At 33.1% G+C, this 26155-nt stretch overlaps 1 protein-coding gene across 2 annotated transcripts in view; it reads right to left on the bottom strand.

Annotated features, from left to right (window-relative positions):
* Nucleotides 1-320: 320 nt before the first annotated feature.
* Nucleotides 321-26155, bottom strand: part of Mitf (transcription factor Mitf) — a 208073-nt gene continuing 182238 nt past the window's right edge. For both annotated transcript variants that reach the window (XM_085954530.1, XM_085954531.1), the window contains 12 exons: nt 24811-24930; nt 14959-15057; nt 13798-14004; nt 12794-12971; nt 12282-12438; nt 9783-9867; nt 9110-9238; nt 7789-7906; nt 7432-7550; nt 4083-4212; nt 3582-3707; nt 321-2846 (listed from right to left, as the gene is read on the bottom strand). In XM_085954530.1, the coding sequence (XP_085810656.1) occupies nt 2659-2846; nt 3582-3707; nt 4083-4212; nt 7432-7550; nt 7789-7906; nt 9110-9238; nt 9783-9867; nt 12282-12438; nt 12794-12971; nt 13798-14004; nt 14959-15057; nt 24811-24930 (1656 nt within the window). In that variant the 3' untranslated portion in view covers nt 321-2658. The remainder of the gene's footprint in view (nt 2847-3581; nt 3708-4082; nt 4213-7431; nt 7551-7788; nt 7907-9109; nt 9239-9782; nt 9868-12281; nt 12439-12793; nt 12972-13797; nt 14005-14958; nt 15058-24810; nt 24931-26155) is intronic.

Raw genomic sequence — 26155 nt, 5'->3', positions numbered from 1 at the left:
TCTATGTCGAAATTACAACCAAATGGCAATTTGTTTCAGCCGATAAACTCTTAAATGTAAAAAATATAGCCAAAATAAAATTGGACGTAGCGCTACTTGTACCTCACTTTTTAATTTATTCCGCATAAGGCACATATTTCCGTGACACTGTCATGAGTTTACCAGATGCTACAGCATGGGAGATGCCATTTATAATATTGAACGTTCCCTCATTGGTTGACTTAAATGCGCGTGAAAACAAACAAACTTTAAATAATATGAAACACGGACTTGGCGCTTTTTGTAATAAATTGAGACTTAAATTATTTTTTTTTCGAAGGGTTTTGTTGTGTTTTAGAATTTATAGATCAATATGTATTGTGTAAAATTATACAAAGAATACGTGCGTATTTTATTCTCGATTTTGACCAAATGTGGACTTATCGCTTTTTGGAATTAGACGCCTCAATTAAAACTTTCTCTTGGTTGAAACCTATTTTTATAGCTCTGCAAGAGAAAAGTTGACTATAAACTCAAACCTTCTTTCTCTTATAGGAGTCATCGCAAGACATACTTAAGATTTTCTCTTAAGTAAAAAATTGCATTGTCTTCTTGTATTAAGTCTGCCAAAGAATAGAAATATTTGAATGCCTACTAAAAATGTTACATTTGACGTAAAAAATACTGACTTAGCAATGCTGTATCAGAATGAACATTTTTTTAGCCATTCTTTGAAAATTCATCTTTCACTTTTCTTATAGTCATATCTATAGATCCGGATCATTGAAATCCAAAAAATGGAGATTCACTGTAGTTCATTGTTTATTACAATAATAATTATGTTTCATCCTTTAATAATGAATAAGAAAATGGAACTAAATTGTTATTGAATGAAAAATTATTTCGAGAACAAAATAGGACCCATGAAATCTTTAGAATTAAATATGATGAAGTTGTCATACAGGATAATTTCATTAACTAAAAAAAACCAATGATATTAATTAGCCTTTCTGACTTACGTGTGTGATTAATTTAATTAAAAAAATAATTTCTGAGTGAAATTAAAGTAAGTACCTATTTATTGTCTATGTTTTTAGTAGTTTTATACAATAATAGTTGTTGAAGGAGATAAATCCAGAGTGTTATTACGAATCGGATAACTCTTAATATCCAATTGATCACCAACGTCTTAGGTACATGGCATTTTAATTATTTATTTACAATTTACAATTAAGGCACATTTTGACATTTTGATTTATACATTATATTGATTAGGTCAAAATGCCGATACAATATTTATTTATAAAAAAACATGTTAGGTAACTCTTTATTGGCGATTCACAAAATAATATATATAGCAAAATATATTTTTTTAAATTGCACCGTCGTCACACAAATGATATTATTTAGTTATTGAGTATCGCAAACAATAAAAGATAATATATCGATGCCAACCATTTACAGAATTGGATCTAAATGCCAAAACAAAGTTTTTAATCATAGTCCATTATTGAAATCTGGAATATCTGTGGTTGAGTATACAATTTATAAACAGTTAACAGCTATTTTATACAAATATATTATCACCTATGAACTTACTACAAAGCTTTTATCATTTATTTAACAAAACTAATTTAATTTGACTCAGTCAGGCACTCTGATAAATTAAATAATAAAATAATCAATTTAATTATAATATGTCCATTTTATTCTGGCATTTAAACCTTTTCCCACAAGCAGCAGACATTTATGTATTTGCTTTTACACATATTTTATTTTACACTTTAACCGAAAAACAACAGACAATAACGTGAATGATAGATATTGTGACATTGAATGCTTACATCATGACATACTAATATGCATTTCTAATTATAACATTTAGATATCATGGATTCTAAACCAATAGTTAATTGTAGCAATACTCTCACACTAAAATCTACTAGACTGCGAAATCTTTAATGTGAGATCTGGCGGCGGCGCTCGTGTTGTATCTTATCTATGATTTTCGATTTCGAAGTATTGTAAGTACTGAAACGCGAGAGGAGGGGATCTAGTTCTCCAAGCCGCCGCCTATCACCGTAAAGATTTCGCACTATAGTACAAAAGTCAATTTTGTCATAAGAAAAAGGTAAAACTCACTATGTACATCTTACCAAGAAAAATTACTTAAAAGGTTGTTTTAAATATTGAAACAACATTTAAATAAAAGTAATGAGTTTTTACAATATATCTAATCTTTGTTCGTTATTAAAATGTACTTAAATATAATTTTTGTAGGTACTTAATTGTAGATAATGTTATGTTTACCGTTTTCTCTAAGAAGAGTGAGTTTTACCAATGAAATAATGAATTCGGACAAATTAATCTTAAGTGGTTTTCACTGTAATATGTAAAAATACATTGTGAATATAGGATTATAATAAATGGTACACATACCTATAACAAACTGTACGTTTCTCGCCAACACTTGTATAAAAATAGTCTTTATAAAACACTAGTTTTATTATTATGTAATTAAATTTTCTAAATAGGATCCCATGGGATCCAAGTATTGATTATGACAAGAGCACCATTTAACAGCCTTGTAATTAATTTTATATTCACAACATATCGGACAGACAAAAAAATGTCAGGTGTTGTAGCATTCAAAATCCCAATGTCTAACATCAATCACTGTTACGCTCCGAGTTCCATTTCGGTGTCTGAGAAACAGTCTCCAATATGCGAATTTCTGGCCCTGCTCGGTGCCAGGAGTCCCGATGGTCCCAGGAGGCTGGATGTGCCGAGTAAACTAGATGCGCCAAGGAGGCCCATCGACAGAGGACGGTCCTGAGACGTGTCACCGAGAAGAGGGTTTCCTCCACCTTCAGAGTAAAAAAGTCAGTGTTATAAATAACAAATGAAAAAATCAAATATTTTGGCATGAGCTTAAATCGAAGCCAATTAACTGGATAAAACAACCCTATCATAATAATACAAAAAATTCCTAGTAGCAAGGCTTGACAAAACCGCAACTGATCAACTTTAGCTATGTAACTTAGTCTAAATCCAAATAACATATTACCTACTTAAATATAGCGCACACAGAGTTCATTTTTTTTCAACATTTTTCATTGGAAAAAATTGGTTTTTACTGGCAACTAAATTGGTTGTTACGCGACATTGCTTTCGGCTAAGTTGAGTTAGAGTGTACAACGACTGCCATTTTTGTCTATCAAACACACAACAAAACTCTACAAGTGTGATAACAACTTTTTAAACGAAAGTTTGAGAAATAATTTTGCGACAATAGGTGCATATATCCCTAATTAATTAATGCACTAAATATTTCCTCAACTTCTTATTTAGAAAAAATTCTGCTACATACTTCATCTGATACCATTTTGTTTAACAATGATTTGAGAAGAGTTGAAATTGACCTGATGAATGTGGAATAAAGCGCATCTGTGTTTCAGCGAATCAGGAAAGAAAGTTTGTTTTAAGTTGCAGTTAGGTTGATTCTCTTGTGTGACTTAACTTAATTTAATTTTAGAGCTACTTAGTTGACGTCTTTATTCAATATTATACCCTGGATTAATATAGTCTCAGGAAAAACTAACCTGAAGACACCATTCCTAGCATAGCGGCATTATCTTCACCCAACATGGAAGCCATTGAGTTTTGCTGGTCATCTTCTCCACCCAAGCAGAGACGATTCGAAGGAGATGAACAAAGCATTGGATCACCTGTACAAAAGTTTCATAATGATATAATATGTAGGTAGCTCTTGCATAATTACAACCATAATTTCAATCATCGCTTTATGTTTAATATGTATCGAAGTAGCATAATTAGAAAATTACAATTTAGGCAGTAGAATGATATTTTCAAGGCTTTCTTTGCAGTGAATTTATATATTGTAAATGTATCTCTTCATTATTTATATAGAAACAATTTTAGGTAACTAACTCTTAATACAATATTCGATTTTTCTGTTTATAGTATCGGATTTTATTTATCTATGATTTGTTAAGATAAGTTGCACTGAGTTTAATTGTCTTTTGGGTAAAAATTTATGTGACATTCAAATATTTTTTAGCAATTATAAAATATTATTTTACCTTGCACCGGATTGTGAGTGTCGTCCTCCATGAGATCTTCGATTTGTGTTAGACTAAGCACTCCCGGGGCATCGCTTGTGGAATGTTCGCCCCCTGACATCATCATCCCAGGAGTTGGTGACACTGCCATCTATGGGAAACGTTTAATATCACCATTGTGTGTGGACTCGTTTACATAATAATATAGAACAGTAAAATCTCGATATAGCGGACCTCGATATAGTAAACAACCTCGATATAGTCGACTTCAGACATAATAGACAAAATATCCGGTCAAATGTGAAAATTGTTAAAAACATCCTGTCAATTAGGGAATCCAATCCCGAGCCAAAATTTTGATCCCGGGATTTCGGGATTACAATTTGACGATCCCGGAATCCTGGGATTGGTCCCAGGTTTGGCGTTTTTTTTCGATAGTTAATATCATTTTTTTTTATTTATACAAATAGCATTGATAAAACCGGTCAAAAATGTCTAGTATAATTTATACTATTTAAGACATCTAATGTTAATATTGTGTACGTCCAAACTTGGAAATACATGGGTATAATGGAGTAAATAATATTGTAATATAGATAATCATGTAAAAGTAAAACAATTTATTTTATTTATTTAAGAAAAGATAACATTCATAAAATTCAGCGTAGAAACAAGGGTTTGCCTGCATGTCCGTGGCACTGGCGGTTAGACGCCGTTCGGACACCAGAACGTCAGTGGTGTCTAGCAGGTTAAATGAATATATTTATTATTTTCTTGATGTTCTTACGACTGCGTATGATAACAAAAAATGGTTATTTATTATCCGTGAGCATCCGGCGATTCCCCCTGTGACATGTGCAGTTATATACATTTCACTAACATACTAATTGATTGTGATTGATAAAAAAATCATTCCCAAAGGTTTCGGGATTATGTTTACTAATCCCGGGATTCATAGGTATTGAAAATTGTCCGGGATCACGGGATCCTGGGATTGGATTCCCTTCTTCCAATCTTATACATATTTAAATCCAAGTGTCACCGCTTGTAAAAAATGTTCTGTGCATGATAATCTAATAACATTTATTAACTATTCATCAGATAATCAAATTCAACTCTATTACACGCATTTTCGTAATTTTAGAGAGTATAAAAAACAGCAGACTTCAAAAGTGCAAACAAATTTTTTCAAAGCAGGATTACCGAAAGCGAGCGCGTCGACATCAAACATTAACGTCACTCCACAACGGGTGTCACTGCATTCATCTGAAGACGAATTAACAGGATTTTGTTTGTGTTTTTATATAACGGACTTTCGGCTTTAACAAACAAAATGAAATAAAAAATTGGCGGGAAAAAATGATTAAATCAATTCAATAAATTGCAGTTAATATGTAGGGGAGAGCAGGTAGGATTCGTACACTTTTTACTCTAAGCCGTATAAAAACAAAACTGTAAGATATTTTTAAATAACTTCAATGCTGTTATATATCCAATATATTTGGCTTTAATAATAGTGAAGTATAGTTTAGATACAAATCAGCATGGCGAAGATACGGTAACTTTTCTGAAAAATGGAAAACGTACGAAACTACCCCACACGTGGGGTAGCTTCGTACATAGTGTGGGGCACATTCGTACATAATGGGGAACCTTCGTACAGTCAAATAAAATGCTATTTATTCAATGTAATATAATCATGTATTGAGATCAAAGCTAACACAGAATCAGCCTTCATGTAATAATAATTAACAGTTATTGTTTTTAAAGTGCTTATAACTACTTAGTCATAAAAACATAACACTTTTATTTATTTTTTTGTTAATAAAGGAACGAATAAACCAACATTATAAAATTAACCATTAGAGTAATAGGTCTTAATCATATTTAATAGTTGTACTATCCAACATTATATATAGATAGGTCTTTTTCGAAGCTAAATATTATCCGGGCTGTTCTTGCTGTAAAAGCAGATTTTGATAGCGGGAAAACACATACCACATCTGATATGTAAACTGTTCCTTCATCTTTGGTAGTGGGAAAGACAAATTTCCAGGTATGAGGCTTCTTCCTCAAAAATGAAACTTTGTATTCAACGGGACTATATTTTTTAAGCACCTGCCCAAGATAATTTAAACGGTCTTTGTTTTCTTGAACTCTACTATCACAAAGCGTTCTTCTTTGATGTTCCCTGACGTAACTGGAGTTTCATTGTCAGTATCCGATCCTTCAGACGTCTCTTCGATGAGAGAACAAGAACTTTCTCTTAAACTCATATTAGCCTCATCCTCACAATCAGTTTCATCCTGACTACCAGTCTTTACAGTTTTATTTTGCCTCTTTGGTTTAGTTGTCCCTGAAGTTTTCTTCTGTCTCTTTGTTTTGGTTCTTGTATCTGACAGTAAATGTAATGCTCGCTTCATCTCCTTAGCCCTTTGCTTCCTCTCTTGCTCTTACTTCTTCAACTGTTTTGCTTTTTCTATTTCTTCTAGTCTATTTTTTTCAGGGGTATCTGTATATATTCTCGATTTTCCTGGTAGTTTTCCTTTCTTCGACTTTTTTAACGCATTTCTGTCCACTCTGGGATAGGGCCGGATAATTTCTGGAGTTATTAATCCTACAGTTGATGAAGATGCAGGTGCAGTTGTCGGTGATAGCAAGGAGGGTGATACTGGCGCTGAGCTCCATGGAAGATCTTGTTGAGTAATCTCTGTTTCTGCAGGTAGAGTTTCTGGCACATTGGCATCTTGGCCCGCTGTAGAAGTTGATTGTCCACCTTACGTGGATTCTAACGGCTGCATCTTGTATCATTGCATCTTCGTCAACGTCTCCTGTTCCGGTCCCCTTTTTCACATATATTCGCGGCATGGTTCTGTAACAATAATATTTTTGGTGAACAATCTTTCTACTGCCACGCAGTTAGGAATGGGGAGCATTCGTACAGTACGAATCTACCCCACTCATAACTGCACGAAGGTACCCCAAACCGAGAAATCAACAAATTAATTGAAAATAAAAATAACCGCTATAGTTAGCCTAAAATGACTATTTACATATTAAACAAAGTTATCACTTCATAAACTATACTAAGTCACTTATAACATTCGTGCAAAACTTATAACAGTTAAGCGTGTTCAAAAGTGAATACAAAAAAATACTTACGTAGAGCAAAAACACCTATCGGCGTGCTCCGTCGAAGCTGTTGGCCGCACTGATGCCCTGCCCCGCGGTTACACTATGCGTATGAGCGGGAGTCTTACACACAAACGCGAGCACGCCAAAGAATTGGATAGTGAAGATATCGCCACTGTACGAATGCTCCCTGTGTACGAATCCTACCTGCTCTCCCCTACTAGGCAAAAACTCTTACCTTAATAGGTGCATCAAGATAGCTAGCTGGTATGGAATCCAAGACATCATTGGCTCCAGAATCTAACTGAAGGCATCCAAGACTAGGGGCAGATGTATATTGATCCAATCTCAAAGAGTCTGAAAAATAAATTGTATAATCAATAACTTATTATCTTTGTTATATGCAAAAGTATCTTGAATGACTCGTTAAGTGTTTCATTTGATAATTTTACTCATGAAATAAATATGCAAAGGTAAAAGGAAGTGTAGAGTACCTACATCAATCTATATTTATAGGATTTTTTGGATACCTATGTCGTTTCATCAATAAAATGTGTTTAACCCTGTCAAATTAATGATGGATGAAGTTGCTTACCCATTGTTTCGTTGGCAGTAGGATTTTGATTGTCGGCGGAGGGTTGAAGGTTTGCGTCTACACTCTGACAAACTGGTTGTTCCGATCTACGGATATTGCGAATGTTGTTAGAGGTAGGCTGAAAATATAAAATACATACATATTTTATCAATATGTAATAATATAAAATAAATAATACAGAAGTTCGTACAGTAGGTAGGTACCTAATAATTTGAAAGTAAATTGTATATGAATTTGAGAATATTAAATGTATAACTAAAAATTGAATGATTAGTAAATATTTACTTGGTACTATCGAATAACTATAATACCCTTCCACCAAGAAGTAAAATTAATTTTGTATGTAAATTTAATTACCACTTAATTTACAACAACATATTTTGTATGTAAGTCAATGGTTGTTCATGAAATGGATAACTAATTATGTATTTCAAAAATACACACAGATTAAATTCATTGCTCAATTTTATATAGTCTGTAAGCTTTTGAATCTTCATAGATTTTGCATTTTGCAAATTTGTTATGTGTGTTTATCTCCAGCGTCCCCCCCCCCCTTGTGGTAATCCAAATATACGTTATTCAACATTCGTAACATGATTTACTTCCCTCTAATAGGCGCTCTTGACCACTGCTAATATGTGATATTGACACCCCCAACGCACAAAGCAGTCACTTTTTGGCTGTTTTGATTTACGACATCACGCATACTAAGAAAAAAATACTCTTTCTGCCTCTATTAACGTTGTATCTCTGCATACCAGTTGTAGAGATATGAACTCGATAAAGGTTGTAATTATTATTTTTTTGCATTTTAACCTGTAAGAAAATAGTAACTTGAACTACTCCATCTTATCAGTTCATCAGGTCATCGGTGTATCGTTTGTATTTTATTCGGATAATTGCAGTGGCCAGAACAAAAATAGAGTAGTTTTATGTATGTACTCATATGCTGCAAGGGCTTTAAAGTTAAGTTACAACAATATTCCATGAAAAAATATTTTTTTATTTTAAATCATCTCACGTAAAAAGTTGTAATATGAGTTACAACATTATTCTTTGGAAATATGCTGTTTTATGACAAGTCGTAACTGATAAAAAGTATAATTTCGGTTGTTTTACAGAGATAAAACATTAATATATTTGATTACCAGCACTAACTACGTTTTTTAACTCTATTACCAGATATTTTCTTCTTTGCATTACGATATGAGAATTTTTCAAACTTTCATTTCAGCTCTCCTGAAAAATGACCAAAGTGAGTTACTGCTTTGTTCGTTGTGGGTGTCGATATTTCAATAAGTGAAATGGTTATTGGACATACTGCGGAGTAAGGTGGGTGTTGATGAGTGTCGGCGGGTGCTCGATGATGGGCAGCAGAATCGGCTTGCGACGGCTGCCAGACAAAGTCGTTTACTGGTAAGCCGTGCAGACGGGCCTGTCTCTCTAATTCCTGAAACAATATAAATATCATCGTGAAACATTGATCCATACAATATAATGCCTAACAATTCGACAATTCAAATTAATAGATGAATTATGATTTTCCAAGGATTAAACGAGGAAAAAAATCACTTTACAACATTTAATAATCGAATGCCAAAAATGTTCGCTCAATACAGCTACTGTGACCAACGTATACATAAAACGAAACCATATTCAATATAAACATAGTGTTATTTGTGTTTATTTGAACACAATAAATACCATACACAATACGGTTGCGTTTTACACATGCGTCAAATGCGATAAACAGAATAGCAAAATTAGGACGTTATACTTTTGATGTAAAAGATGTTAGGGGTTATCCATATAAATAATGTCACACCCTAAGGGTGGGTCTTTTATAACATTATGATTTGTGATGGCGACGTTAGAAATTGTAATGTCACAAAACTAACAAAATATAAAATCATTTTTATGTCACGATTATTTTCATTTTGTGTGTTTTGTAGGTAGTGTGCGATCACTATGATATTAATCAAAAATATAGCTACCTGTATCCTTAGTAAAAGTTTCCTATTGTGTACTTCAATTTGTCTTCTTCTATGCTCACTTTGTTTTAATTTATTGACTTCATCTCTGAAAAAAAAATGTCAAAATTAACAGTTGTAATAATAATCAACAGGCTATTTATTATTAGGAGGTTGAATTTAGAGCATTAATACCCTCTTTAAATTTTTAAAATTACATCAATAAAATATCATCGTAAGCTACTTCATCAGTCATCTGCCACTGGAAAAATCTCTAAGCTCTTCATCCTGGCTTTCGCAGAACCAATAAAAGATATCCAACTATTTAATAACAATTGTTAGTGTATTACGTTTACTAATAATAATTCTAACATCACTCCTGATCGTTTTACACACATTTTTATTATAAAAAGCTTCAAATTACGTAAATTGATAGATCCCTACACCACGGGAGCGTAAAATGAAATGAGAAATTTGGAGGCGTTTCTCATTTGAAAACGGAAGTGCGATATAGCTGCACTGGCGGGGATCATTAGTTCAAAGTTTTAACACATGGACATTCTTGTTTGACAGTTAGTAGTTACTCAAGCAGGCATGAATTTACAAATTTAGAGGTTTAATCCTTCTAAACATTTCATTAATTTTATTCATGTATGTAATTTAGTTTACAACTATAATAACACAATGTTATTATTCACTGTTGCATAATACAGTGAACAGAGCATTATCTACAAAAAAAATATACTTGGAGCTGCCAAAATATTGTCTACATCCCCTCTACATGTTTGTCGCATGCCATAAAGTTGTCACCATTGCTAGGGCCGCCCTATCCATTAGTCATACTTTTACAAATGTGAACAATAGTATAAAATATAAGATACAAAATAAATGTGGTTAAATTTATACACTTATAGGGAGTTGGAAACCGACATTATTCGCACGAGTAATACTGTGCCGTTTAGCAGCTAAAAATAGCACTCATGTTGATCATCACCAGCAGACAGCCTTTTTATACAGTGAACAAAGAGGCACAAAGCCTCTTAGTTCTATAACATACGTGTTATCTTTTCTGTCTTCAATATTTTAATTACAGTCGAACTCGGTTATTACGATCTCGGACATAGCGAGATCTCGGATGTAATGAGGAAACATTCGTTGACATTTGGTTTATGATTTTCTCCATAGATTTATTCACTGTTATCACGAGCAACTTATCGGATATACTGAGCTAAAATACTGTTCATGTGTCGATCGTTTAAAAACATTTCGACCCTAAGCAATAAAATCCGATCGGACAGGATACCGCCGGGGACTGATTACGTTTATGACACTAGTTAAGGCGCGAGCCGAATACTACAAGGTTCTAAGTGTTCGTCCTTGAAAAAACAAACCCAACAATGAAGTAGTATTCTAAGCTGCCTCATTGTTACTATTGTTTCTCCAAGGACAAACACTTAGAACCTTGTAGTTCTCCACTCGCGAAGTGTCGAATTGTTGTTTTCGCCGACAATAATGAAACGCACATGGTTGAAAAATCCAAGAATTGTGAGGTAGGTACATACCAGCGTTCATTACAATAAATAACTTCTTTTGTAGTTTATGAAGGCTATGCTTATTTCGGGGATTTTTACGATGGTTTTCAGATTTTTTATTTTCGACTTTTTTGTTATGTGACTGCTCATTTAAAAATACCTATTCTCTGATATAACGAGTACCTCTTATAATGAGCAAGAGATTCAGTCGGACCCATATTCCTTGTAATAACCTGTACCTACCTACAACTCACTACATAACTTTCCGGGTCCAATTAATTTATCAGACTTAACTAACTATTCGAGGGCTTAGTGTCAAACAACACTATCTACAAAAGTGCAACTTTACAGGAGAGCCAAAAATCGTTATTTTAGATTCTTGTTACTCAACAAGGGAAATGTTTATTTAAAACCTAATGTTAATATTTTATAATTTATTGTGTATTGTACATTTATCTTGCTTATGATGCTGTTAAAATTTATAGGGATAGTTTTTAAAAAATATGAAAACAAGGGTTACTTATGTAGTTAGCGTTAAACTTTACTGACGATTTAATAAGAAATTAGAAAAGATTGACATAACGTTGTTTGACTATCATGTAGCCGTAAATGTAAAATAACTTTATGTCAAAAAAAAAAACAACAACACTTTTTTGTAGATAACGTTGTCTGACTTTAAGCACTCGTATTATAAATTTCCATTGGGATAATAAACGTGTAAATTTAAAACCTGTGTTTAGATTTCAATATCACATCTACTCCCGTACGTAACCTACATTATCCATACGGTTTAAGAAAATATTTTGAAATAAACTAGAAAGATTGCATTCGAACATGAATCCAATAGTGTAAAATTTCATGCTTGTGATGACATTTCTGACATTTGACAGGTGGAGGCTGTCCGCGAAGTCGATATCAATTGAATGTTAGAGGTTTTATAGAAAGTTGACCTCTTGTTGACTTATAACAAAAAATAAAATTTAATATTCACCTTAAACATTTGATATAATCAACACTGCTTTTGAGTATGGTTCCCTTGTTGGGTCGGACGTCTCTGATCACCTCGTAGAAAGGATCGTTAGTTTTTGGCAGAAGAGTACCGAGTTCTTTGATTCGGTCATTTATATTAAATCTGCGTCGTCTTTCAACTGGAAATATATGAGAAAAATAATGCATGAGTTGACAGATCACTACTACTATGAAATTTAGTAAAAGGAACACTACCCCTTAGAATGCTAAACAGTGATATAACATATATACATATAACGTACACTGTAATACCCGAGTGAAATGCTAATGACGATCGTTGTTAATGTCACAATGGTTTGAATAGAAAATTTAACCATCCTTTCATTTCCAATTTAATCGGATTCAGTACCTATATTGAATTTACTTACAAATTGTGCATATACTTTAATTATAATGTATATATAATGTATAATTAGAATGTATAAGATAGATCTGATTTGAAAACAATAGTGTAGAAATAAGATGAAAACTCACTCATATTATGATTATCTTTCTTCTGTCTATCTTTAGCCAAAGCGTGAATCTCTGCGTCGCTGAAGGGCAATTCCTGCTTGACCCCAAGGTCTCCGTCTCCTGAGAGCAGTGAACCGGAGGCACCGGGCCCCGTTCCGCCACTCTCCAGCGACAGGAGGTCATCCAAGAAGTCATCAGTCTGCAAACAACATATTATATCTTTGTCAGATTACAGTTTACATAAAAAAAAAAAATATTTGGCTCTACAATCCACCCAAAGGAGTTCTAAAGAGATTTTTTTCAGTGAAATTCGTTCAACATATCAGAACCATAGCCTGGATCCAAATACACATTGAAAAACATTTGAGTACCTTGGTATCAAAGTGGGACATAAGCCATTTACAAAATTTTACAGGAGACTGACAAACATGTGTGAAAAGTGACCGTTTTTCATATAACATACCAACTTTAAACTCAAAAATCTCTATGAAAACTACCGTTTTTGATACTTTTAGTGGATTTTTTGAAAAGAGCATCACTTGCACTACCATAATCAATTAAAACATGAATTTAGTGGGAGGTGGCGTATGTCCCACTTTGATACCAAGGTACTCATTTGGTTTCAAAACCGGACATTCTGCTACTGTCCATAACTATGTGGTAGAATTAAGCACTAGGAATCTTAGCATGTGGAAGGTTCTGGTTTAAATCATGGTTGAACAAAATAATATTATTGGTCTTGGAGTTATGAGTATTTGAATCAGGGACATGAGTACTATTGATGATTTCCTTTTCACTCTCCTTTCTTCAATTACTACAATAAATGATAATCTTCTTTAAATAAGGGATTTTTGAGAGACCTCTAATAATTGTGCAATATACACATATAATATAATTTTATTAAAATGAATGATTAGCCAGAATTTGAGCTCATGATCATTTGTAAGTACAGTAATTAAATTTCTTATTACTACAGTAATCATGGCAGAATTTTTATTTAAGTCTTGTAAATTTCAATTCCTTACCTCTGAATTACTAGTGGTAACTGAGCACATTTCGGGGCTCAGGATCCCAGAGCCAGAAGCGAAGGCATCGTAGTCTGGGCTGGGGGCTGGCAGGGGCAACTCCGGAGCCGAGAGAGTTGACCCATTCATACCCAACCCTCCTCCAACACCCCCAGTACTTCCAGTACCGCCTCCAAGTCCATTGTTTCCCACAGAACATTCTTGGAGCTACGAAAAATAAAAAAAACATGATAAATTGGTGCCAGAGTAGTAATTTTTAACAATCACCAATATGTCTTTAGGAAACATCTAAATTCTCCTCTCACTGTTGCAAAAACTCCCTCACTCATAGCTATATTAATTGCAATCTATATATACACATTAAAAAATTACATATAGGTTTGAATTAATTGTGACCTCACTATGGAAAATAGAAATGTATACAAAGGTATAAAATGTTATCGTCTTCCGACCATGTCCGATCCTAATAAGATCATATGGGCCTCAGCAGAGTGGAAGTTTGTATTAAAAGATTTTTTTGTTTTTACGAGAAATGGATGTCAGCCACTTGCTCAACCTATTAGGTCCATACTCTGACTCATACACAAATTGAAAAACAATGTGTACTTGCCAGACCCAGGATTCGAATCTGAGACCCACGACGCTATAGGCCGACACTTAAGGTGACGTCTTTACCTACCAAAGGCACCTAGCGGAAAAATACAAAGCTTTTTTGATAATTTACAATTTCAACTGAATTAATTAATAAATATGTAGGTATCTGAAAACATTAAAAAGAAAAATATTTTTTATTTTAAGTCAAAGATAAACTTACAATTGTAAAACATGTTATAGCGACTTTTTCACAGGGCCCCATCTTATTATTACATATATTTTATGGTCATACTTATTATTAAAATTTAATTTATTAAGTTTTCTATGCTGACCCTAAGAGATTTTTGACTTATTCATAGTTTTAATATTTATTTAAAAAAAAAAAATGATTTTTATAAAAATATAAGTTGAAATCCTTTTTATTTATATCAAATTGAGCTTCAATATTGGGAACATACCTAAAAAAGATTTCATATATATTTGTATTATAAAAAATATATAACATGTTGGTATATGATGAATTGGTTCATCATCCAAATTTTATAGTATATACGGTAAGATTTGTACCTGTCTTGGCTGGAAGGATTCACTAAGGTACTGTCTGAGTTGACTTCTCTGCTTCTGGATCACGTGGTATCTCGTGGGGTTCTCCAGAACAGTACGGACCTGTGAAGAAAATCAAATATTAAATAATAGAGTTAATTCAGTTACATATATTATTACGTAAATTTATAGAAAAAGGTTGATCTATATTTAAAAAGAATATACCTAGAATTGGTTCCATTTTTGAAATAGAGATTTTTGTTTGATACAATTGCTGTAATTCTCCTGTAAGTGTCAGTATTAAAAACTACTGAAATGTAAATAACTAACGATATCCCAGTGGCGAAGGGTGACTTTTGGAAAGAGGTAGGCTGTGGAGATCTGATAAAAATAACACACTTGTCAGGTATACTTACGAGAAATAAGAAGATAATATGATATTACTACTAATGAATAGGTGCACACTAATGACAATGACACACTAATTTATTGAAACTTCAAAAACTCACTGACGACATAAAATTAAGCGACAAGTTTAAATTACGTATTTTTTCAAAACATTTATACACATCAGAAATCATTAGATAAAAGTATTAGGTAATATTCGATTAAACACCATAGAAATTATTTTTTTAAATTATCTAAAAAAAAAATATTTAGTTTTAGGCTCTGCTATCGGAGCTTACCTTAGTTCATACAATTCGATAGACTGGGGGGGGGGAGCTACGTGACGTAAAGTCCATATGAAAAAAATTGAGAATTATTTGAAACATAATCCCACCTTTATTTACGTCAAGACAGATGGCGCGCTGTGGTATATTTTTTAAAACCTTTGCAGATTGTTTTGTAATTATCTGTGTAATACATTCCTACACATACGGCATCTCTCGTTGGAAAAAAAAATTATTTTATAGAATATATAATCAAGTGATTATATAAATAAGTCAATATGCAAATAAAAAAATATTTTTCTTAAGAAGGTAGGCTTCAAATAATCGCCTAGTATGGAGTCATCGCCACTGCGATTTCCATACAGACATAGCACAGGTACCTACTACTTGATTACTGAGATAGGACATTCAGCTGCTTAACTGTTAATCCACAAAGCCATGCACATAAGTGTATTGTGTTACATATCTGTCTGTGATGGTCATCAAAATAAAAAATCATCATTATCTGCAAGTACCTACGTGGGCTTCGAGTCCTTGTCTAACCTGAACGCTGTATATCATCATTCATCGCTTTTTCCAACAACAGATTCTCAAACTATTTCAACATTTTCCGGTGTACTCGACTTTTTCATAAGCGGATCGCGGGTTTAGTTAGGGACGTAATGACCCGACACACCGACCGATTTTGAGACTCCCCATGACCAAAATTCAAAAAAAAATCTATAAATAATTACAAGTACCGATTGTTTGTGCGACTTGCCATAATACGGTCAATAGAGCAAAGTGCATACTCATTTAAATAGGCATCTAATAAAAATATCAATGTATAGTCGTGACTTTTTAACCAGTGCGCCCGGAAGTTGTATAAATCGTTGAAATTAGGGATTTCAATCCCGGGATCCCGAACTATTTTCGATACATATAAATCCCGGGATTGGTAAACATAATCCCGAAACTTTCGGAATTGATTTTTTATCAATCATCAAATGAATGTATCAATATCAATCAAAATAAAGTAAAAATAAAAATATAACAGAAAAAATACTTTTAATAACAAATAACTACATTAGAAATAAACTGAGTTTGAATGAAGTTTGATTTATTACCCATGTGAAAGTTGCCAATTCATTTTATTTTTTCACATAAATTTATAAAAAAGAGAAAGACTGGAAAAAAATAATGCTTCGCACTTTTAACAAAGTAATTCCACCACGATATCATACGTTTTACGGCAGTTTCATAGTTGGCTGACTAATTAGATTTATGAAGCAGAAAGGCAATACACCATGATTTGTTTTACTATTTTAAATCTCGCTAACCCATTCATTAAAGTCTTTACTATCAGAAACAGCAATCTCGTATAATATAAACACAATATTGATTTTACGAAATTTTATAAACGAAAATCGTTAAGATTTATTTTTGACCAATTTTATCAATGTTATTTGTATATATAAAAATATTTATATTAACTATGGAAAAAATGCCAATCCCGGGAACAGTCCCGGGATTGAGAAATTATTGTAATCCCGGGATCAAAATTTTGGCTCGGGATTGGATTCCCTAGTTGAAACTAAAGATGAAAGAAAGACAATTTTAATGTTTTGAATTTTTTTATTTATTGAGTATTACGGAATTCTAAATTTTCAAACTCTTGCAATCTTTTTTTCGTGACTTGTTCAAACAGGAAATACACACAACGCCTTGCACCGCGCGCATAAGTAAAGCGATCGGACTCTAATTACTTGATTATTTCTAATAAATACATTTCTCTAAAAGATTTGGGTATAATTAAATAATTGTGTGACGGGTTTGAACTGTTTCGAGGCCCCTCTTTAAATCATCAGACTAATCGATTGTGTCATCTAAAAATCGCCGCCGGGTCCAGTACATATTCCAGACTAATTATTAAGTTCCTAGGTATCTGTTGGATAATCGTGGGGTTGCTGCCAAAAGTTAGTATGTCCATAATTTAGGTATTTAGAGTTAACATTGACTATATTATGTGAATATGTATGCTAGAAAAAAATTCAAGATCATCCGATTATAGAACATGCACATAAAGCACAAATAAAGTAGCCCTATGCCTGATTTTAGAGGGCATGTCAAACTTCAAATTGCAATAATTACTCCATAATATGATTTTGAGACTTACCAAATTTTGGCAGTAACCGTACGAATGTAGTTTTTCTTACACTTTGAATGCAAAAACTAATAGACTACTTAATGATTTTTTTAATACGTCCAGATTCTTTCTGCGGACGACTGTCTAAGACCTAAATACTATCGTCCATACCAAGGGAATCGTGTCCTTGTTGCAAGGTCGCATTACGTTAGCTGTAATAGGACCGTATTCTACCTCGTACTACCTTGAAATACATCATAACTAACAAAAAATGAAGATTTAGATTCATTCAAAAGCTCGTTGGTTTGGTGGCGAGCTTATGGACATGGAGGCCCGATGCACCGTCTGCTTTTGAGCCACACCCTCAATAAAAAATAAATAAAATCCATAAATCACATCCTTTTACTAAAAGTAATTATCATCGAGGATAAGAGTGTTACTATTGGTGATTAATATTTTCTAAGTACGTATCTTTTTGAATGATTATGTTATGAGCCCTTTAATGTTATTTGCAAGGATTTTATTATGCTTTGGGTTAATATTGTATCATACTCAATTCGTGTAAAATACGCATCTTTTTTTTAAAGATAAATATTGGAGGTTTATTTAAACACTAGAAAAAACATCATTGTCAAATAATACTATTTTTTATAACATAAGCAAGCAATAAGGGTAGCAATATGCATAGCTAAAGAAAGCGAAGATTTGAATACCAATGCATGCGAGCGAAATATATTATACATATCGCGCAAAAAAGACGCGTGAGTGCGTTAGAGAGAGACAACTTATGCGTTACTGACAGATAAATAGGCAGATAAAACAAAATTTAAACAATAATGTTGGAAATTTTAGAAATTACTCGTGCAGTTGTAAATGTTGAGAACCTTTTTGAATAATTATTATGAGTGGCCGGCTATTTCTGTCATAATTGGGTAAATTGTAACAAAACGACAAATTTTGAATTCTAATGCACCGAATGACTGATGATATTCATAACACAATGCCATGCCATTATATCATATCCACTCTTGCCAAGGCGCAGCAATTATCTATTTAATAATCCCTATTTTTCTTTGTTTGTTTGTATTGGATTTGTTTTGTTATTTAAACAGTATTGACGTTATTATTAGAAATTAAATTCATATACTTGTACACAAAGATTATTAAAAATCAGTTAAAAAATCATTGAGTTCAATACAACCGTAGTGTAACTATTTGTGTCAGGTACAAGGACGATGTTCTGGTTTGCACCGTGTAATAACTTATTAATGGCCAGCTTGCTAATATTTCTATATACAGAATAATTTAATTGAAATGTATTGAACTGGAACTCCCTTAAGAGACTCGGTGAATGAAACATTATTGACTTATTTCATGATAATTAATTAGAAAAATCGATTTAATGTGACTCACCGTTTTGCTCTAAAATTCAGAACAATCTCGACGTGAATTTAGTGCAGGATCCCATAGACTTTTCGTATACATAATATGCGGAACGCATTCTGACAATTGGAATAGGTTTTAGGGGTCACAAAGATATATAAAGTCGATGTTGCAAAGCGTTAATTATTAGTGGTCAATTTTTTTTTATTGAGGTTTTATTATTTTTCTTATAACCCACCAAAAATTGTTCTGAGTTCTTCAATAAAACCAAGACTGAATCAGGGATTGATTGAAAATGCAATAATTGTACCATGCCATCGGCATGGTCGTAGAACGGTACGTCCCGTTTGAAAAAATAAAAATAGCGGGTAGTGCAATGTGTTCAAAATTATCGATTCTTAGGATCCTCCTCGGCTTAAATTATTTTATGTAGTAGCATTTTTGTATAGAATCACCCAGATTGGTTTCTTTACTATATCTATGCATATGACATTAGTTTTAGTATTATGGTTAATCCAAAAACAGTGTAGGTTCGTAGGTTGCATATATAGGTAGGTGAATAAATTATATAACGATAACCACTAACCACACTAAGTACACATTTATTAAAATAAAGAAACAACAAGTCAAGTGTTCAAACTGCTTTAGGTATCATGATCACAGTTTTTACAAACACTCCTTACACATTTGCACAATGATATACATGTCAAAGCCGATTTCATATAACTACATGATAATGTACGGCAGTTAGAATTACATTTGCATGGTTTAACTAAATAATTTGGCAGAGGTTCATTTGTCTTGGATACGAATTATTTTCTCGCAACTCATAGTCAAGTTGTAGGAAATCAATAGGCTGAAATAGTAGATCAGATGAGCTTTTCCATAAATAAACTTATGCTGAAGCCTTTAAACAGTGTAAATACAATGAATCATATGTGCATATCACTCTTGACAGATTTAAACTAAATCCAATATTTTGGGAAATAAATTTATGTCGAAGTTTAACCGCTGTTGTTTTTTGTTTACATAATAAGTAAGTGCAAACTTTTTCCAGGTCTTGAAACTGCTGTGGTCTCCAACAAACCATTTCCTAAAGCTGAAAGTGCATCCTGAACAAAACTCATTGACGAGATGATTAAAGCTTGTTTCTTTGTACCTATGCGTGTCGCAGCCGGTTAAAGAATGTAATGCTGGCAAAATATTACAAATATTTTCGCCAAGAGAATCAGCTCCCAAATGGCATCCTAAAACATTGAATTTCTTCTGAGATCCCTCAAACCATAATCCACGGCAACCAATCGTTGCAAGTTTATTCCAACAATCAATGCCTAAGATTAAAACATCTGTATCGGGACTGTGATAATCTCCAAATTTTGCATTTTTACAGCATTAAATATATGACAGAACATTCTAGAGTCTGCTTCTATATGATTTTGATTTTAAATCAATGGCGTCATTTCATCAAACCATGGTGTGGGGTCGTCAAATCCACCACAAATGTACAGCTCACTTTCTTCGTTGATTTTTGCAAATGTGGGAGCATTTTTACAAATACATTTAACAAGCTGTAATTTATTTTGAGGGCTCACAAAAAAATCTTTGCAATTAATCCACCACATATAAGGAAAAATCTCCCAAGGCTTACATATTATAAGCATTTACACTGTTTAAGGGCTTTAGCACAAGTTTATTTATGGAAAAGCTCATCTGATCCACTATTGAGCCTATTGATGTCCTACAACTATGAGTTACGAGAAAATAATTTGTATCCAAGACAAATGACGAATGAACCTCTGCCAAATTATTTAGTTAAACCATGCAAATGTAATTCTAACTGCCGTACATTATCATGTAGTTATAATAAATCGGCTTTGACATGTATATCATTGTGCAAATGTGTAAGTAGTGTTTGTAAAAACTGTGATCATGATACCTAAAGCAGTTTGAACACTTGACTTGTTGTTTTTTTTTATTTTAATAAATGTGTACTTAGTGTGGTTAGTGGTTATCATTATATAATTTATTCACCTACCTATATATGCAACCTACGAACCTACACTGTTTTTGGATTAACCATAATACTAAAACTAATGTCATATGCATAGATATAGTAAAGAAACCAATTTGGGTGATTCTATACAATAATGCTACTAAATAAAATAATTTACGCCAAGGAGGATCCTAAGAATCGATAATTTTGAACACATTGCACTACCCGCTATTTTTATTTTTTCAAACGGGACGAACCGTTATACGACCATGCCGATGGCATGGTACAATTATTGCATTTTCAATCAATCCCTGATTCGGTTTTGGGTTTATTGAAGAAATCAGAACAATTTTTGGTGGGTTTTAAGAAAAAAAATTAAAACCTCAATAAAAAAAATTGACCACTAATATCGCCTGGCAACATCGACTTTATATATCTTTGTGACCCCTAAAACCTATTCCAATTGCCAGAATGCGTTCCGCATATTATGTATACGAAAAGTCAATGTGATCCTGCACTAATTGTCAAAAATCAGTGAACATAGCAGTATTCACAGAGTCGTCTTTCGACTGTCCTCATTAACAAACTTCTTATCAAAAGGGCATATTTATTTACACGGGTAATAATTAGTACTCGCTACTCGTACTAATACCGACACATGTAAATAGGCCAAATACTAATAAGCGTTACGTTTGCAGCCATGATTTATTCTGGATCGGAACCGTTTCCTCGTGTCAAGCCTATCAGGCACCATTAGCGAAGGGTGCGAGACTACTCAATACGCCAAAGACGTAAACATTTTCGGTGATGTGCTATGTATTTTGTATTCGAAATTATATTTTTCTGTATAAAAGTATATGTTTTTGGTTTTCAAAGTTTTATTTTTCTATATAAAATTGTACCTACTTATATATTTTTTTATTATTATTATATATATATATATATATATATTCTCTTCTTCTCTCTTGTGAGGGTAATATTATTTGTTATAATGTACATCTCATGTAGTCAATTTAGATTTGTTATGTCTACAATGTTTTGTTTTCTTAAATAATTAATAAATAAATAAATGCAACTGCGAGTGAATAGAAACTATATTTACGAATCCGGTGTGGGTATTATAGATGTGCTTATATGATGCATAAGAGGGGCTTGAGAAAGTCCCCACTTCACGAGGGTGGTGAGATTCATCCACGGAGTACATTTTGGTCATTCAGCATGTTTGCCTTGTTATATTATATTATAAGTTATGTGATTTTTTGGTTTTATTTTCGTGTGCCTTTTTCTCTCTTTTTTAAACCAAATGTATTTTTTTACTGTCGTCATATGAATAAATATCTAATGGTTAAGCGGCTCCACTATAATGTTTTTGTAATTTTACCATTTCCAAAGGTATAAAAATACGATACAGGGCTAACCAATGACGAAACCAACTGTCAAAATCATGTATTCCTTCTAGCTGCAGCAATGTGAAATCGAGCAGAATGAAAAATAGTCCGGTCAGATTGCATTAATTATGTCTCAACGATCTAATTTCTAACTGGACCACAAAAAAATGTTAAATAATATGTAAGAGCGGAATGCAGAAACATTTGTCATAACTAAAATTTCCTTAGCAGAAAACACTATGCAGAAACACTGTCCTTAGTTAAGATCATTTTTATTGAAAATAATACCATATTTAAAAATTCTCGTTAGGTAAATTAGGTAAATTATTTTTAATCGTTAAACGATGACAAAAATATGACAACTGCATTTTATAAATGCAATAACTATAAATACATATTAATATTTAATTATAATACTCTTATGTTTCCGTTATAAGTCATTATACGTGATTCCACAGGCACCACAAGTTTTTTTTTTAACATGGTAACACTAGCATCAAGTGTCATTCTTCATCTGGTATTTTGTATTTCTGCGGGCTGGCGTATAAAAATAAAATAATATTCTGCAAGTACATGCCAAACGAATTAACACTATCAATATCCATATTGAGATACATTGTCAAATGAATTTGAGTGTATGGACTGTGTTATAGACATGCGAATTTATTTTGACAGCAGCTGTCAGTGGTAAATGGTAATACAGAAGGGGGCGTGTTCATAACAAAAGTAGTCTATGGTTAAGGATTCCTTAACTCTATACTCAGGATTGTCTATAGTTAAGTCATCCTTTTCGGCGACTTATCCTTAGGAACGAAATCTTAGATTGTGCATTCCGCTTTAAGTAGATAGTTAAGTAGTACTTGTTACAATTTAGTAGATGCCTATAAGAAACTCACAAGTACCACTTTCATTTCTTTCATATTGAACTTATGACGTAGGGAACCGACAAAAAATAGAAAGATGATAAATTCATAAGTAAGTGATCACAGAATAAATTGAATATAGATTTAAATATTAAAAAAACGTTAAATATACACCAATGATTCGTCATTGTCTTAAATAAGGGCGTTTTTGCCATCCATCAGTGCGGGATTAAATAATAGTATGAGGTTGTGGCATTATTATTATATTCCGAAATTAACAAAAATGTTGGCCAGAATTTGTAAACAGTATTATTTATTATTAATTGTACCTACGTACTTATTTTGAAAGATACTTCCATTCCAATGAGCGAAATATTTTTCCCACGTACGATTATTCTTTCAAATTATCGAGGTTTTATAACAGGTCTATCATGATAAACATTGATTAGGTCTAGAACCCCTGAGTTTTCAGTTATTTTTCTTAAAAAAATAAAGCAGTAGGTAACATTATAATTATTTGACATTTTCGATATCCTCATAATATACAGTTTTTGTCTCGCGAAGGCGTGATACATGTGAACCTTAGTTGGAGCCGTATAACATATGAACACAATGTGGTGTCTCCAAGAATCCCTGTCTCTGGCAAGAGCGTCTTCCCAAGTCATCCCATCATCCTACGCTTTGTGGAAAATATTTAGCGGAATTTACTATGTACTGATATCGAGAAGAATGGGTGGAGAACTCACATGTATGCTGGCAGCATTCTTCACGAGCATCACTTTGATTGAGGGTTGTGTGGACATCAGGACATATAATTCAAGATAAAACACGTCTTTGATTTGACAATTTCCCTGCGCAGGGACGTTTAATTACATTAACTTTTCAGACATTGGTTGGATTACATCATTAATTACACTTGCACAGGAGTCTTAGATTTAGCTATCGCACAGTCACTATGTGGGAGCACGTGTTTGAACACATTAGCCAAACTGGCGCGAAGGCGTTTTATCGAGGACGCGACGCGTGGTTTTGAGGTGGTTATAGGGATTATTATTAACACAATAACGGGGAAAGAGATTCACTAATTTATCATATTGAGACAAGCGTGGCCAGGCCACGCCGAGCGCGTGGTCCTAGACACCTACCACTCTCCCGGAAATTATCTACGACGGATCTATGGGTGATGAGACAGGAGGGAGGGGCAAAGGGATGAAACAAAATTACGGTAAATTTTTGTTTGTCTCTCGGCAAGTTACCATTTCCTAGTAGCTGGGCTTAGGTACTCGCCCTTTTTGCCGCTGTTGAAATGTGCCGTGATGATGTTATTTCGTAAATCAGGGGTAGTGAACCCTAATTCGATGACGTTTGATTAGGTTGTGGATTTGTGATTTGAAACTGCGGGCCAGGGGTTTTTTCGTCTGGTGACAGTACATATCAATATTATAATAATTACCTGTAAGACTTGAGGTGGCACTTCAACTCCATGGTGGACTGGAGCAGGTACTGCAGCAGGGATGGGAAGAACTTCGGGACGACGGGGCTTTGGGACGATTTGCTGCCCTTGTGCTTGTAACTGAAAACGAACAAGAAAATAATTAACAATATGTCATGTGCAATACAATAATAGCGTTGTGCAAAAAGCTCGAGGCAATAGGCAAATAAATTTGAAATACACATATTACAAAGAGAGAAATGTAGCCCATTTCAATTTCAAACGCGCAATTTAATTTACCTTAAAAACTTCATCAATGAAAATGTGTTTTTCCCGTAACTGCACCAAAATAAAGTATTTTTGAATTTATAAATTGTAAGTCACGTGGATTGAATATTCAATGTGTGAAATGAATACACGTGTAGTGAAAATTTCTCGAGAAAAATATAATCTCGAAATTTCATAAACAAATCTTAAGAAACAAGAATCAATTTACCTCATTCGATCACGACACTTACTTTAGTATTTATTCAATGTAATATATAAATGTTAATAGGTACATGGTGAGGCTTACTATGTGATTAGGGAATCCAATCCCGAGCCAAAATGCTGATCCCGGGATTTCGGGATTACAATTTGACAATCCCGGGATCCCGGGACTGGTCCCGGGATTGGGATTTTTTTCCATTGTTAATATAAAATTTTTATATTTACAAATAACATTGATAAAATCGGTCAAAAATAAATCTAGTATAATTTATACTATTTAAGACATTTATTGTTAATATGGTATACGTTAAATCTTGGAAATACACAAGTTTAATGGAGTAAATAATATTGTAATATAAATAATAATGTGAATTTAATATGAGATTGCTATTTCTGATAGTAAAGACATAATGAATAGATCAGCGAGATTTAAAATAGTAAAGCAAATAATCATGGCGTACTTATGGCCTTTCCGCTTCATAAATCTAATTAGTCAGCCAAATATGAAACTGCCGTAAAACGTATGATATCATGGTGGAATTACTTTGTTAAAAGTGCGAAGCATTGTTTTTTTTACCAATCTTTCTCATTTTTAATAATCTATGTGAAAAAATAAAATGAATCGGCAACCTACACATCAAACTTCATTCACACTCAGTTTATTTCTAATGAAGTTATTTTGTATTAAAAGTATTTTTTCTGTTACATTTTCCATAAAAATTGATAAAAAAATCAATCCCGAAATCCCGGGATTATGTTTATCAATCCCGGGATTCATAGGTATCGAAAATAGCTCGGGATCCCGGGATTCGGGATCCCGGGATTGGATTCCCTATATGTGATAAAAACACGTGTCGTATTAAATAATCTAAAAATC

This window comes from Rhyacophila brunnea, unplaced genomic scaffold, assembly GCF_057557595.1.
Source record: "Rhyacophila brunnea isolate RB1 unplaced genomic scaffold, BYU_Rbru_1.0 scaffold_4, whole genome shotgun sequence".
In the NCBI taxonomy this organism is placed as follows: domain Eukaryota; kingdom Metazoa; phylum Arthropoda; class Insecta; order Trichoptera; family Rhyacophilidae; genus Rhyacophila; species Rhyacophila brunnea.
The sequence above is the reverse complement of the archived record's forward strand: the minus strand, read 5'-3'. Positions and strand labels throughout refer to the sequence as shown.